At 38.6% G+C, this 17085-nt stretch overlaps 1 protein-coding gene and 1 pseudogene across 4 annotated transcripts in view; one reads left to right on the top strand and one right to left on the bottom strand.

Annotated features, from left to right (window-relative positions):
• The window catches only part of EIF2B3 (eukaryotic translation initiation factor 2B subunit gamma), a 127534-nt gene that overhangs the window by 35898 nt on the left and 74551 nt on the right, over positions 1-17085 (top strand). For all 4 annotated transcript variants that reach the window (XM_027612248.2, XM_027612222.2, XM_027612230.2 and 1 more), the window contains exon 4: positions 4310-4469. In XM_027612248.2, the coding sequence (XP_027468049.1) occupies positions 4310-4469 (160 nt within the window). The remainder of the gene's footprint in view (positions 1-4309; positions 4470-17085) is intronic.
• Positions 14347-14527, bottom strand: LOC118356934 (annotated as a pseudogene).

Here is a 17085-nt window from a genome sequence, read left to right as displayed (position 1 = left end):
TCTTTCTCCGTGCCATAGGAAATTGTTTGCCAGATTGTGTTATTTATAACAATCTGTCATGGAGCGGCTGCCAGGAAAAGAAGAGAGGCTGTTCCCAGTAGCTCTTCCCACCTCCCACCATACCACTACCACCAACACACATAACATTCAGTTTTCTGATGTAACTTTTGTTTTTTTCTTCTAGTTTTACTCAGTGGTTTTGGCTTGATTGAAAATGTGCTTGTAATGACGGATTTCTGGGCTTTGCCATAGCTTTGTAATTGGGTTTTCTGAGTTTAATTTGTTTTCTTTAGCCAAAACTAACTGGCAGCAATTTGAATTTTGAATTCCTGGGTATCTTGATTTCTTCCCAAACACTTAACGTGCTGTCTTCACCTTCCCTTAAAAACTTTGTATGTTTCCAGTTTGTCAAAACTGCACACATTTGCTGTCCTTTAGAGCCATGCTTTTTGCCCTTGACATTGCCCTGGCTCCTCTAAAGGAACAGGCTTGGGATAAGGGATACCGAGGATATTAGAAGAGTGAGTAGGGAGGTCTGTGGAGATTCCAGTTGGTCTCTGCAAAAGAAGAGGCATTACTGTTGGTGTTCGGAAAGAACTAGTGCCCTGAAACACAAGGCAGCTGAGGATTGGTGTGTCCAGGGAACTTTCAAGTTAATTGCATTTCAGATATACAGTTGCTTCACAGTCCAAACAGTCTACGTCTATTCATGGCTCTGGTCACACGTGATCAGAAATACCTCTCGCTCTTAAACGGTTTTTCCACTTTTTCTCTCTGGGCTCCAGTTAGTAGAAGAATATTTGCATTTCTAGAATGGACTTTACATTGTTAGAATAAAAATCAAAACAATAGTCATTTACTTTCTGTTACAGCATTTATAAAAATGTAAAGAGAAATAGGTAGTAGTATGAAGATGTAAGATGTTAGACTTCTGTTTCTTATTCCAGGATTTCCAGCTTTGGAAACAAAGTACATTGATCAAACAGCAAAGACTTTCCTTTGGAAGTGGTGGAGTTGCAAAGAGTATGGGAATGTGTTTGGCCTCAGTGAGTCTTAGATGGTGCGTTTTCTGGGAATGGAGGCAGGAGAGGGCCTGCCGAATAGTACCTCCATCTATAACCCAGGCCCTGCCCCTTCTGACTGACGCCTTTCTTTTCACACTGAGAACAGATGGCAACCAGACATTGGGGGGAGGAGTCTATTTCTTGTGCTCCTTGGGGATTTTGCATTCAGCTTAGCAAAAAGTCATCTAAGAGCAAAGAGAAAAACAAGGCTGCAGCTATTCACAATTACGCAGGACTTCTTTGGCATTCACTATACTGACAGATTTATTTTTTGCAGATACTGAATGATAACAGCATTTATTTTCCAAGACAACATTGTTGCCACTTCAGAGGCATCTTCATCGGGGTCATTTTCTTCACTTTGGAGTACACTTGATAATTAAATTTATTGTAGAACAGTCAGCCTGTAAAAATCAGCCAGCTTATTAGAGAAAGGAGATTTTTTTTTTTTCTCAGCAAACTGTCATTTTTATTATATTGAAATAGAGCAACTTCTGTACTGCTATAGGGACGTGTCTTTAATAATAGCCTGTGTTCCCAGCCTTTCTAAGCATTGTTGTAAGAAGGAGGATTCTGGGGCACCTGGGTGGCTCAGTCGTTAAGCATCTGCCTTCGGCTCAGGTCATGATCCCAGGGTCCTAGGATCGAGTCCCACATCGGGCTCACTGCTCAGTGGGGAGTCCGGTTCTCCCTCTCCCACTCTCCCTGCTTGTGTCCCCTGTCTCTCTGTGTCTCTCTCTGTCGAATTAATAAATAAAATCTTTAAAAAAAAAAAAAAGAATTCTGTGTGCTATCTCTTCCTTAGCTTTCATGTACACAGGCTGATTTGTTAATGTTTTGGTGGTTCCTAGATGGTGAGCTTAAGAATTTTTTTCTTGGGCGCCTGGGTGGCTCAGTTGGTTAAGCGACTGCCTTCGGCTCAGGTCATGATCCTGGAGTTCCGGGATCGAGTCCCGCATCTGGCTCCCTGCTCGGCAGGGGTTCTGCTTCTCCCTCTGACCCTCCCCCCTCTCATGTGCTCTCTCTCACTCTCTCTCTCAAATAAATAAATAAAATCTCTAAAAATAAAAATAAAAAAAATAGAGTGCTATTATCTCTTCCTTAACCCCACCTCATAATCCTTGACCTGCCCACTGTCTCCCCCCCCACAATCTTTTCTCTACTAAACAACTTCCCCTCTTTCAGCTGTTGTGTTTCTAGCTCTTTCTCCATCTTAATCATCTTCTTATTGATACTTTTTTAGTTTATCAAGGTTACTCTTAAAATATGATACTCCAGTTGATAGCTAGTACCAGTAGGATTGGTACTAGACAGACCAAAATTTAGAAGTATCTAAGATCTAAATTTAGGTGTTTTTGGTACCTAATACTGTAGACTAGAAACTCCCTTAAATGGGTCTTCAAACTAGCAAAGCTGTATTTTTTTAAACACTATTCACAAATAAAGATTATTTATGTATATGAATAGTCATTAAGGGTTGTTAAATCTTAGATATTTACCTAACTACTGTAAACTGGTTTCTTTGTCTGTAAAGTACAAATAAATAATAGTGCTTACCGCGTAAGGTTCTAAAGATTGGGAATGCATGCAAAGTGTTATCACAATTCCTGGCCGATAGTACACATTCAGTAAATGTTTATTACTATTATTAGTTATTATTGTAATTAATCTGAATTACTAGAAATGCAATCAGAATACCCACCACATGCCGTACGACCCAGCAATTGCACTACTGGGTATTTTCCCCAAAGATACAAATGTAGTGATCCGAAGGGGCACACGCACCCCAGTGTTTATAGCAGCAATGTCCACAATAGCCAAACTATGGAAAGAGCCTAGATGTCCATCAACAGATGAATGGATAAAGAAGATGTGGTATATATGTACAATGGAATATTATCCAGCCATCAAAAAAATGAACTCTTGCCATTTGCAAGGACATGGATGGAACTAGAGGGTATTATGCTAAGCAAAATAAGTCAATCAGAGAAAGACAAGTATCATATGATCTCACTGATATGAGGAATTTGAGAAACAAGACAGAGGATCATAGGGGAAGGGAGGGAAAAATGAAACAAGACGAAACCAGAGAGGGAGACAAACTGTAAGAGACTCTTAATCTCAAGTTGAGGGTTGCTTGAGTGGAGGGGGGTGGGAGGGATGGGGTGGCTGGGTGATGGACATTGGGGAGGCTATGTACTATGGTGAGTGCTGTGAATTGTGTAAGACTGAAGAAACACAGACTTGTACCACTGAAACAAATAATACATAATATGTTAATAAAAAAATTATTTTTTTAAGAATACCACCACATGGGCGCCTGGGTGGCTCAGTTGGTTGGGCGACTGCCTTCAGCTCAGGTCATGATCCTGGAGTCCTGGGATCGAGTCCCGCATCGGGCTCCCCACTCAGCGGGGAGTCTGCTTCTCCCTCTGACCCTCTTCCCTCTCATGCTCTCTGTCTCTCATTCTCTCTCTCTCAAATAAATAACTAAAATCTTTAAAATAAAATTATCAACAAAATACCTTTAAAAAAAAAAAGAATACCCACCACATGAAAACATCTCTTTTTACTTCCTTGATTTATTCATTCATTCATCAAATAGTTACTAAATGCCTATTACGTGCCATACACTGTGGTAGTTAGGTCTCATATTTCTTATCTATAAAAATGGGAACAAAATAATGTTAATAATAACAATCCCACTCCATGGTGTTGTTATAAGAATTAAATGAGTGCTTTTTACATTCTTGAGATTGTATAGTATTGTTTACTAATTAGATTGGTCTCCTGAGGGTTGGGCATTATATTCATCCTTTTATTTTCTAGTACTGTAGCAAAGTGACCGCTTTATAGGATTTTGTAACCATATGGAATCATCAGATTATGTGAAAATACTTTTCAAACTGTGAAGGGATGTATCAATTAAGATCATTAGTTCCACAGTCATGGAAATAGACAATGTGGTAGTTTTCAGACTCTGTTCCTTAGAGCCCAGGATTCGAGTGGTGCCTCAATTTGGGCAACAATAAGGCACACACAAGGGGAGGTAGATATTCCAGACCTCCCCCAGCAGTTTAGTTAGAACAACCCTATTTATTTTACTTATTCTGCTGCTATAAAAAAGGTTTGAAAGCAAGTGTCCAATTTGTGTGTGCTGCCAAGCCATTGTAAGTTTATCCTGTGATGATTTGTGTGATCCATTGTCTTTTGTGATATTGACTTTCCCCTTCTCCATTTGACAGACAGATGTACTAGTCCTGAGCTGTGATCTGATAACAGATGTTGCCTTACATGAAGTTGTGGACCTGTTCAGAGCTCATGATGCATCACTTGCCATGTTAATGAGAAGAGGCCAAGATGGCTTAGAACAAGTTCCAGGTCAAAAGGTGGGGAAAAAACCAGGTAAGGAGTTTGATTTATTTGTATGTTGGGTTTTTATAATAATAATTATTATTATTATTATTATTCATGCTTTCACTTAAGAAACATTTACTGAGAAGTGACTGCACTGCAGGCACTGTGCTAAGGGTTGATGGCATAAAGTCAAATAAGACACAGTCCCTGACTTGAAGAGACTAAGAGCTATTGATTAGACTCTATAAAGTCCAAGATGCTTTTGTATACAAAGAGGAGCACTCAGAACTATTTGCAATTTAAGTTCAAATTTTAGGTAACCTTTAAGCGATTAAAATGACTATTACAAGGGTAGAATGGTTGATTCTTTTGAAAGCTTCAGTCACCCTAAATAGCCAATAAACCAGATAGTTGTTAACCATGCTTTTTCTTCTTAGGATTACAACGTACTTATCTTGGTATTTCCCCAGGATTCTAGTAGTAGGCTATTATTTGTTTTAATTGTCAGAGAGTGATAGTAATCTTGTCAGACCAAAAAGAAAAGGAGAAATACTCTAGTCCAACCAAGATTATAGAACTTTGGTTATTGATCTGTTGTTGATTTTGGATTAAGGCATAGTTCCTGATTGCTTTTCCCAGAGTAGTTCAAGCCTGAGGCACCAATCCTATGACTGTGCTGCTTTTAATAACTGAACTAATGACCAGAAAGCTTTGTAAGATCACACCTTTTATATAGATTTTAGTATTTCCTGGAATGATATATTTTTCCCCCCTGGAATGATGTGTTTTTTAGGTTTTGCTTGGCCAACATTATATAACCCATTGTCCTGTCATTATTATTTATTGATGTAGTCTGTTACAATTATTAGAAGCTATGTGTGGTTTATTAGTATCTTACTGGTTTTAATAGAGGCACCTAGAGCATTTCATTCCTAGGATTTGAGTGAACTAGTTTATATTTTTAGCTTTTTTCCTTAGGGCATTTGGTTAATTTATAATTTTGGATTATAGCATTAAAACATTTTATTTTTTTTAAAGATTTTATTTATTTATTTAATTGACAGAGAGAGAGAGAGAGAGAGAGAGGGAACATAAGCAGGGGGAGTGGGAGAGGGAGAAGTAGGCTCCCTGGCTTGATCCCAGGACCCCAGGATCATGACCTGAGCCGAAGGCAGACACTTAACGACTGAGCCACCCAGGCGCCCCAGCATTAAAACTTTTTAAATTGCTTTTTGTGTTCAAGTGATCACCAGTGTGGATTAATTGTTGGGTCCTCTTTCTACCTTATCACTAACTATGATCCTCATGTTGATCAATCCTTTTGTTCTTGATGTAGTTTCTACTTTTGCAAAGTCTGGTTTGCTTATTCACAATTCCCTGTATTCAGTCTTTCCTACCTTATAAACAGGTGTATATTTTATAAATATGAATTTGTTTTTTTCATACTCCTCTACTTAAAACAATAAAAAAATCAAATACCCGGGGCTCCTGGGTGGCTCAGATGGTTAAGTGTCTGCCTTTGGCTCAGGTCATGATCCCAGGGTCCTGGGATCGAGTCCCACATCAGGCTCCCTGCTAGGCGGGGAGCCTGCTTCTCCCTCTGCCTCTGCCTCTCTCTCTCTCTCTCTCTCTCTCTCTCTCTGACTTTCATGAATAAATAAATAAAATATTTTAAAAAAAGAAAGAAAGAAATCAAATACCCTATTAGAGTTACTCTCCTTGGTATTAGGATTTTTTTAGTATATTTCATATTAGCTTTTACCTCTTAAGTATCATTATAAATGCATAGCTTCTCACAATTTTATATTAGCTGTATTATCTGTCTACCCATCCATTTAAAACTGTTTTGATGCTTAAACTGTCACACCTTGGCCAGTGAAAGTTCATATAAGCTGGCTTGTCTCTCTTTGAAAACACATGATGTATACAGGTAACCTGTTGTTGAGCTGGAGTGTGAGTATGGAGGACAGGGAAGCAGGAAATGGGACTAGAGAGGATACAGGGATCAGACTAAAGAGTTTGAACTTTATCCTCAAAAGGGTGGGGAGTTGTTGAGGAATTTTAAACAAGAGAATGTCATGATCAGATTTGTGTTATAGAAAGATTTTCCATTCTTTTTTTTTTAAAGATTTTATTTATTTATTTGAGAGAGAGAGAATGAGAGATAGCACGAGAGGGAAGAGGGTCAGAGGGAGAAGCAGACTCCCTGCTGAGCAGGGAGCCCGACGCGGGACTCGATCCTGGGACTCCAGGATCATGACCTGAGCCGAAGGCAGTCGCTTAACCAACTGAGCCACCCAGGCGCCCCAAGATTTTCCATTCTTAACATGAAATTTTGAATTTCTCAATATCTGTATTTTGTTATATTTGAAGGCTAAGTTTCACCTAGATAACTAAGGGGGGGGTTGTTTTTGTTTTTTTAAGAGAGAGAGCGGGGTGGGGGAGTGGGCGGAGGGGGAGGAGAGGGAGAAAGAGAGAGAGAGAATCTTAAGCAGGCTCTGGGCCCAGCATGGAGCCTGATGTGGGGCTTGATCTCACAACCCTGAGATCATGACCTGAGCCGAAATCAAGACTCTGACACTTAACCGACTGAGCCACCCAGGCGCCACCAGATAACTGAGTTTTAAGTTCCTCCCATGGAATGCTATGCATTTCAATGATAAGCTTTTTTTTTTTTCTTTAAGAATCCTAAATTTCTCAGACTGTATATTTGGTCTACCTGTTGCCTGCTATTATGTGCCAGAACAACCAGCAGTCCCCTCTTTCCCAGATTTTGTTTAATAGAGCTGGTCTCCTGTGTCCTCAAGTTTCCCAGTGGTGTTCTTACGGACTTATAGGAGAATGGCTATTGGCGAGATGTTTCAGGAGCCATCTTTCCCCCTCTTGCTACTTTCGTCTCAGAAGATTTGTAGATATAGATTCTGAGGAGAGCAGGAAAAAATTCATGTTTCGATTTTTTGGACTATTGTTTGTTTGTTTTTTCCCTGCTCCAGGCTTTTATACATGTTGTTCTCTGCCCAAAATGCTCTCTATCCCCTCTTCCCACAACACATGTGCTCTATAAATTTAGCTCAGTCTTCAAGTTCTTTTCTGAGAAGGGCCTTCCTTGACCCTCTAATATGCAATTATACCCCCTTATTTGCCTACATATGGCGGCACTGCTCTCTTATTTATTCTCTCCTCTCCTCGACCATAAGCTCTTTGAGAGCTGGGATCATCATATTCTGTTTTGTTCATTTTATCCCCAGCATTTGGTACAGTTATGGCCCATGGTAAGAAGTCAGTACATATTATTGAATGGTTGAGGAGCTGGCCTATAAAGGCAGCTCTTACTATCCCCCACCCAGGTAAGAGAAAGTAGATTCAACTTTTATTTAGCTCATCCAGTTCTCAAACTCCTCTCCAGTTCTTAGAGTTATATAGCCTTGGTCCAGGCTCGATTCAGTAAATATCAGTGTGCTTCAGAATCACACAAGTGAAAGCTGTCACTTAGCTGTCAGCTCTCAATCAGCTTAGTTCCCTGTGCACTAACAGGGAGGCATTCTGAGCTTATATTTCTTTTGCTTCAGCTTTCTTTATTTCTCAAAGCTGTATAGCAAGAAATTTTCTCCTGCTTGGGTTTCTGTTTTATCTCTTTTCTCAATCTCCAACCATCCCCCCCTTTTTCCTAATTATATTTAACAGAAGTGACTTGAAATCCCAGCATACTCAAAACCAAAATTCTTGTGATTGAGGAAATAGCTTATAGAAGTAGATTCAAATATCCTAGAATTTATAAGTCACAGTGTGAGAAGTACAATAATAGGAGCACATGCAAAATACAGGGAGCAATTTAATGTTCTAATTACGGGTTAATATATTTAAAGGCACAATATTTAAAAAGGAGGTCAACAATTTACTGATATGCAGACAGGGTGGTTGGTATGAGATCAGATCCCTGACTTACAAATGCATTAAATTTTGATGTAGTCATTGAATTTAAAACATACTATAGATAAAGTTTATGCTAAGCCTTATATGGGAAACAAAGATAATCTAGATTTGCTCTCAAACTAAAACCCAGTAAATGGACTGAAACTAATCTTACGCTATATGTTAACTAACTGGAATTTATTTTTTTCTTTAAAGATTTTATTTATTTATTTGAAAGAGAGACAGAGAGCATGAGCAGGGGGGAGGAGGCAGAGGGAGAGGGAGAAGCAGACTCTCTGCTGAGCAGGAAGGCCTGCACAGGCTGATCCCAGGACCCAGAGGTCATGACCTGAGCCAAAGACAGACGCTTAACTGACTGAGCCACCCAGGTGCCCCACTAACTGGAATGTAAATAAAAACATGAAACTAAAAAAAAATTTAATAACTATGAAATAAAATCTAGTGAGTGGGGCTAGGTAGTTTTGTTATTTATCAAGTTTTATATCCATTTATGGCCTACTGGCATTTTGTAGATAGTTGCTCAGTATCAAATCATTGGTAAGTGGTAGAATCTGAACTTGAACCTATGATTTCTGACTCCATAGCCTGAGCTTTCTTTTTCTTTCTTTTTTGAATTTAGTTTTCATTTTCATCAAAGTTTTATATGTTCATAATTTAAAGAATGGAATTATCCAGGGTACATTATAATAAGTAGCAGTCCTTCACCATGTCTATCCTCACCTTACTCAGAGGCAACCACTTTCAACCTATTTAGCTAATTTTTTTTCACATTTAACTTCACATCTCCAAAGGACATGCTTTTGTTTGCTATGTCTTGGTATTTTTAGTTTTAGGAATTATTTACTTCCTACTATAGAACTTAAAGATTTAGTTCTGTTTTACCACATCCTCTACCCCCACCACATACATGCAAACTCCCAGTTTCCCCATTTATTGCAGTGTTTATTAACGAATCTTTAATGTTTACATTACTGTAACTGTTTAAATGTTATCCACAAGAGGCGGCTGGGTGGCTCAGTTGGCTAAGCGTCTGCCTTTGGCTCAGGTCATGATCCTAGGGCCCTGGGATCGAGCCTCCTATTGGGCTACCTGCTCAGTGGAGAGCTTACTTTTCCCTCTCCCTTGTTCCTCCCCACCGCTCGTGCTCCCTCTCTCTTTCTCCCTCAAATAAATAAAATCTTTTAAAAAAATTAAAATAAATGATATTCACAGCTAAACCTTGTATATGATTACTTTTCTCTTTTTTATTTTCCTAAAAATTGTCTTGTTTTTTCATTTGCTTAGTATTTCATTTTCTATGTATTTATTACTAATTCAACCTTAGCCCCACTTGTGTGAATTTCTTCTCATTACTTTCCAACACTTTAAGTGTTCTCTCAGTTTCAAACTCTTGAAGATATCTCTCCTAGAACTTTTCTGAATTAGTCGCTATTCTGTAGAACTGTCATTTTAGATTCACCCTTCACTCTCATAATTTTCCTCTTAGTTTATACTCACTTTTTTCTGGAACATATCCTCTGGTAGCCTTCTGAGATGGTGTTCATGAAAAATAAATTTTTTTGAGCTTTTGCATGTCTTTATTCTGTCCCAACGGTTGTTTGATATTTTGGCTAGGTATAATCTTTTGTTGGAAATTATGTCCCTTTGGGGCACCTGGGTGGTTTAATCGGTTAAGTGTCTGCCTTCTGCTCAGGTCATGATCCTGGAGTCCAGGGATTGAGCTACGCACCAGGCTCCCTGCTCAGCGGGGAATCTGCTTCTCCCTCTGCCTCTCCCCCAACTCGTGTTTTCTCTCTCACTCGCTCTCTCTCTCTCTCTCAAATAAATAAATAAAATCTTTTTTTAAAAAAAAAGGAAGTCATAACCCCTCAAAATGCTGAAGGTATTATCTCACTGTCTTCTAGCTTTTCTATTAAGTCTAACGCCATTCTGATTCTTCATTCTCTGCATGAAAACTTTTCCCCCCCTTTTGGGAAGCTTCTAGGATCTCTCTCTTTCCAAAGTTATAAAATTTCACACTGATTGTCTTTGGTACAGTCTAATATCATCCCCTGTGTTGGATGCTAATGGGCCTTTCGATCTGAAAAGTCAAGTCCTCAGTTCTGAAAATTTTCTCAAACTAATCTCTTTTTTTCTTTTTAACTCACCAGCAAACTCAACCTTTAAAATAACTTCTACTAGTGTGATCTCCACCCCCCTCCCCAAATTGTTGTTGTTCCTGTTTTTTGTTTTTTTTTGTTTTTAAGATTTTATTTATTTATTTGAGAGAGAGTGAGAGAGAGAAAACACGAGAGAGTGGGGAGGGCCAGAGGGAGAAGCAGACTTCCCGCTGAGCAGGGAGCCCGACACGGGGCTCAATCCCAGGACGCTGGCATCATGACCTGAACTAAAAGCAGACGCTTAAGGGACTGAGCCACCCAGGCGCCCCAGTGTCTAACTCTTGATCTCAACTCAGGTCTCAAATCTCAGGGTGATGAGTTCAAGCCCCATATTGGGCTCCACGCTGAGCATGGAGGCTACATTTAAAAAAAAATGGCTATTACCAAAAAGATTAGAAATAACAAGTGTTGGTGAAGTTATGTAGAAAAGGAAACTGTGATGTACTGTTGGTGGGAATATAAATTGGTGCAGCCACTTTGGAAAATGGTATGGAAGTTCCTTAAAAAATTAAAAATAGAATTACCATATGATCCAATAATTCCACTTCTGAGTTTTTCTCCAAAGAAAATGAAAACACTAATTCAGAAAGATATATGCAACCCCTTGTTCCTTGGAGCATTATTTATAGTGGCCAAGATATGGGAACAACCTAAGTGTCCTTCAGTACATGAATGGATAAAGAAATTGTGTTATCTGTACACAATGGAATACTATTCAGCCATAAAAAAGAATGAAATCTTGCCATTTGCAACAACATGGATGGACCTCAAGGATACTATGCTAAGTGAAATAAGTCAGACAGAAAGACAGATACCATATGATCTCTTTTACATGTGCAATCTAAACAAAAAAAAAAAAAACTGGGGGCGCCTGGGTGGCTCAGTTGTCAAGCGTCTGCCTTCGGCTCAGGTCATGGTCCCAGGGTCCTGGGATCAAGCCCCGCATCGGGCTCCCTGCTCAGCGGGAAGCCTGCTTCTCCCTCTCCCACTCCCCCTGCTTGTGTTCCCTCCCTCTGTGTCTCTCTCTGTCAAATAAATAAATAAAATCTTAACAAAATAAAATAAAAATAAATAAATAAATAAATAAAATTTAAACTAAGCTCATAGACGGACACCTAGGCGGCTCAGTTAGTTAAGCATCTGCCTTCGGCTCAAGTCATGATCCCAGTGTCCTGGGATCGAGTTCCGCATCAGGCTCCTTGCTCAGCGGGGAGCCTGCTTCTCCCTCTGCCTGCTGCTCCCCCTGCCTACTGCTCCCCCTGTTTGTGTGCTCTCTCTCTCTCTCTGACAAATAAATAAAATCTTAAAAATAAAAAAAAAACCTTTAAAAAAAATCAAACTGGGATGCCTGGGTGTCTCAGTTGGTTAAGCGTCTGCCTTCGGCTCAGGTCATGATCCCAGGGTCCTGGGATCGAGTCCCACATCTGGCTCCCTGCTCAGCAGGGAGCCTGCTTCTCTCCCTGCTTGTACTCTCTCTCTCTCTCTCTGACAAATAAATAAATAAAATCTTAAAAAAAAAAAAACTAAGCTCATAGATACAGAGAATAGATTGGTGGTTTCCAGAGATAGGGAGTGGGGGATGGGAGAAATGGGTGAACTGCTTTTGTTTTATTTTGTTTTAGTTTAAATAAATTGAATTTTTTAGGGGTACCTGGGTAACTCAGTTGGTTAAACATTTGCCTTCGGCTCAGGTCATGATCCCGGGTCCCAGGATTGAGCCTGTTTCTCCCCTTGCCCCTCCCCCTGCTTGTGTGCTCTCTCTCTCTCTCTCTCTCTCTCAAATAAATAAATAAAATCTTTTAAAAAATAAAATAAATTGCATTTTTAGAAATGTAGAGTTAAAACCTGCAAAAAAAAAAAAAATAGCATGACGTGTGTAAGCTTCTGCTTGTTCATGATTCTTTAGGTTGGCAGTTTGGCCTGTTGTAACTGAGTTGGCTCATTTCTGTTCAAGTGATTATCAGCTAGTGTATGTTATCTGTTGCTGCCAGTGTATAAATCATTGTTGTGTAAACAAATTACCATAAACTTAACATCTTAAAACAGTACCGTGGGTCAGGACTCCAGGCATTACTTAGTTGGGCCCTCTGATTCAGAATCTTTTACAAGGCTGAAATCAAGGTGTCATCCAGGGTTGAGGTCTCATCTGAAGGCTCAGCTAGGAAAGGATTTGCTTCTAAGCTCACTTGTTTATTGACAGAAATTCAGTTCCCTAAGGACTGTTGGACTGAGAGCCTCAGTTTCTAACTGGCTGTTGGCCAGAGACAGCCCTCATTTCTTTATCATTTGGGCCTCTTCAACAGAACAACTTGCTTCACCAAAGCCAGCAAGGGAAAGAATCTTCTAGCAAGACAGAAATTACAAAGTTATGTGACTGAATCACAAAAGTAGTATCTAATCACTTTTGCCACATTCTTTTGGTTAGAAGCAAGTTGCTAGGCCAGCCCATATTCAGTGGGAGGGGCTACAGAAGGGTGTGACTACCAAGAGGCAATCATCATTCTTAGAGACTACCTACCACAGCTGGGCTCATGAATATGTCTAGGGCCTCAGCTGTGATAGTTGAGCTTCTCTTTCCATCTAGTCTGTTAACATACTGGAAGCCCAATCTTGTTCACATGACAGCAGCAGGTTCTAAAAGAGTAAGAGAAGAAACTACAAACAAGGTCTCTTGAAACTAAGCTTGGAACTCGGACTGTATCACTTTCATTGCATTTTTTTTTTTTAAGATTTTATTTATTTGAGAGAGAGAGAATGAGAGATAGAGAGCATGAGAGGGAAGAGGTTCAGAGGGAGAAGCAGACTCCCTGCTCAGCAGGGAGCCCAATGTGGGATTCGATCCCGGGACTCCAGGATCATGACCTGAGCCGAAGGCAGTCGCTTAACCAACTGAGCCACCCAGGCGCCCTTTTCATTGCATTCTTTAAAGCTAGTTGCTAGGCCAGCCTGGATATAAAGGATGGGGAACTAGACCTTACCTCTTTTTTCTCTTCCTCCCATGAGCACTTTTTTTTCCTTCAATTTTTTTTTATGGTAATGAAATACACGTAAAATTTACCATCTTTTTTTAAGTGTACAGTTCAATGCTGTTAAATACATTTATAATGTTGTGCAACCATCACCACCATCCATCTCCATAACTCTTTTCATCTTGTGAAACTGGAACTCAATAACTCCCCATTTCCCCTCCCCATAGCCCCCGAAAACCAGCATGATACTTTCTGTCTCTATGATTTCGACTACTTTAAGTACCATATATAAGTGGAATCATACAGTATTTGTCTTTTTGTCACTGGCTTATTTCACATAGTATAATGTGGTATTAATAGTATAAGGTTCATCTGTGTTTAGCATATTGCAGAATTTCCTTCATTTTTAAGGCTGAATAATATTTTCTTGTATGTATATATTGCATTTTGCTTATCCATTACTCCATCAGTGGACACTTGGGTTGTTTTCACATTTTAGCTATTGTGAATAATGCTTTTATGAACAGGGGTGTACACATATCTCTGTGAAACCCTGCCTCTAATTCTTTAGGGTGGTATATCCAGAAGTGGAATTGCTGAATCATGTGGTAATTCTATTTTTAATTTTTTGATGAACTGCCGTACTATTTTATATAGTAGCTATACCATTTACAACAAATTTGTAACCCTTTTAAATCTAGTATATACTTTTTTTTCCATAATTGAAGTATTTTTATTTTATGTACAATGAGTTGGCATTAAGGGAGGTATCTTGACTATCTACAGTTAACAATGAGTTGGCATTAAGGGAGGTACCTTGGATATCTACATTTAAGAATGAATGACCCATTCAAGGAAGTTCACTTAACCCAACTTAATGAAGCCTATATCCTTTGCGCACTGACAGAAAACACTGGCAGCATATAGTGAGACCAAATTTCAGGATCAGACCATGCTGGTTTGAGCAGCCATGGCGAGAACAAGAACCCTGACCAAATTTCCTCAAATGGCTCCAGTAGAGCTGCTGGTGACCCATCTTGCTCTCTCAGCTGCAACGAGGCAAAAGGGCTACTATATACATTTTTAGTTTTGATTTGCTAATATTTTATTTAGGATCCTTGTACTTATATAATAAATGAATATACCTGTAATTTTCCTTTCTCATAATATTTTTGTATGGTCTTGGCATCAGGATCATGCTAGCCTTATAAAATGAGTTGAAATTCCCTACTATAAACATAATACCTATCATAGGGGAGGTGCACAAGTATATTTATTAGTTGAATGAATGAATGGATAAGTAAATGACTATAGAGGAGACAGAAGGGTCAGTCAGACTAGTAAAAATCAACTAGAAAAAAAATGAGTAGTTGACAGAATTTTTTTTTAATGGAAATTCATAGTTCTGTTTTCTTAATCTCATTTGTGTAGTCTTCTTAGGGTAGACATTCTGATGTTACCTGCTCTGCTCCCAAAGTAGAATTTACTTTGTTAGAACAGAAAGAAACCTTTCCCAAGTTCCTATAATTTGTAGCATATTCTGAGGTCCTAGTTACTATGGTAGCTACAAGGAAGCAAATTCAAGGAGGGGACCCTGAGGGAGGAATGTGAGTAAAGAGCGCATAGCTGAACATTGGACTTGGAAATCACTGCTCCCAGGACATTCAGTAATTCAAGGTTTTGTGGGCTGAAGGACTTGGATAGAGTAAGCACTCCAAATTATATCCAAAAATAACATCTATGTGTTTCTTTTTAAAATATTGGCTCATAATCAGACTGTTGCAGACTGTTACATTCTCAAGTTTCCTTGTAATGGATGAATTGATATATGTCATATCTACTGTGTGGCATTTGAAATTCTCTGCAAAATTTGCTTCAACTGAAATTTCCTGTAAAACTTACCTTCAAATTGGCATTATTTATGCTTCCTTCTTTAGAGTTCACTAATTTCGGTTATTGAAAAGAAACAACATATAACTTTTTTTTTAAGTTTGTTTATTTATTTAAGTAATCTCTACATCTAGTGTGGGGCTCAAATTCATGACCATGAGATCAAGAGTCACATACTCTTCTGAGCCAGCCGAGTGCCCCAACATATAACTTTTTATGATAGTTTTTCCCTATTTAGATTCAGATACTGCATGTGAATAGATGACCAGAAACCATCTGAAGGAAAGAATGCTTTCAAGCACCTGGGCTAAACACATTATACACTTGAGTAATACATTTGGTTCTAAGTATATAGACAGCTTCAGCCAACAGTGAAACATGTTCAGTTATGTAGTAGCTGTTGTCTGTCAGTAGGAGGCAGAAAAATTCATCTTTAGAAATATTTTGTTGGTTGGTTAAGCGTCAGACTCTTGATCTCAGCGCAGGTCTTGATCTCAGGGTCATGAGTTCAAGCCCCGTGTTGGGCTCCACACTGGGTGTGGAGCCTGCTTAAGAAAAGAAAGGAAGAAAAAAGAAATATTATTGTTCTAGAGCTCAACTTTTTTTTTTCTCTTTTTCGAAGAGATATTAAATCCTTTATTTGATTGTTGTGAGGATCAAATGAGAGCATGTATTTTGTTTAATTTTTTAAACGTAAACATTTAATGTTTGAGTTAAGCTCTTATACCATTATAAGAGCTTTACAGATATTAACGAATTTAGTCCTCATAACAAGCCTGGGTGAGGTGGGCACTATTATGATACCCATTTTGCAGATGAAAATGAGGAATAGAAAAGTAACTTGCTCAAAGACATACAGCTAGTAGGTGGGATTTATACCCAGGTGGTTAGGCCTCAGAGGCCCTCTTCTGTATCATGATGCTATGCTGCCTCTATGTGAACATGCTTTTGTAAGCTATAGATAGATACTGTACAGATGTTAGTAGGAGTTTTTATTAAGTGCCAGACACTGTACTAGATGTTACAAGAGATATAAAGGAATTATAAGCCTGCCTTTGAAGAATTTATAATCTGGTTGGCAGAAAGAAATATAACACAGAAAACAGCAATAATATGACAGCCTGTAACATCACCGTCTACCAGAGAACTCTCCACATTAGTAAATGTGCATCTTGTTTTCTTTCAGTGCTCTCTTATACAGCATAAAATCTAATGCATAATAGACATATAGTTAATGTTGATTAATGTACATGTTTTTATTTAATGTTATTCCCATTTCCATAGTGAGCAAAGCTAGGGTATTATTTGCAGAGAAAGAATTCCTTGTTATACTTTCCTTCTCTGCCATGTAATGAGTTTATGGATCATCCACTTATTCGGCTTTTTATTTTTAATTTTTATTTACTTATATTTGACAAATAAAAATTATATATATTTAAAGTGTACAATGATGTTTTGATATATGTAGATGTGATTGTGAAATGATTACCACAAACTAATTAACATATCTACCACCTCCTTAACTCTTAGTTTTTGAGGTAATTTCACATTTATAGAGTGATTACAAGACTAGTAGAGAACTTATATATCCTTTACCCAGATTCCCCAAATGTTAATGTTTGTTCTACCATTCTCTTGTATAATATGTATACACAATATATTACATATCCTATTATTATATTTCTCAGCTATTTGAGAATAAGTTGCAGATAT

Source organism: Zalophus californianus, chromosome 4, assembly GCF_009762305.2.
Source record: "Zalophus californianus isolate mZalCal1 chromosome 4, mZalCal1.pri.v2, whole genome shotgun sequence".
NCBI lineage: Eukaryota > Metazoa > Chordata > Mammalia > Carnivora > Otariidae > Zalophus > Zalophus californianus.
Note: the sequence above shows the minus strand (reverse complement) of the source record. Positions and strands in the feature narration are given on the sequence as shown.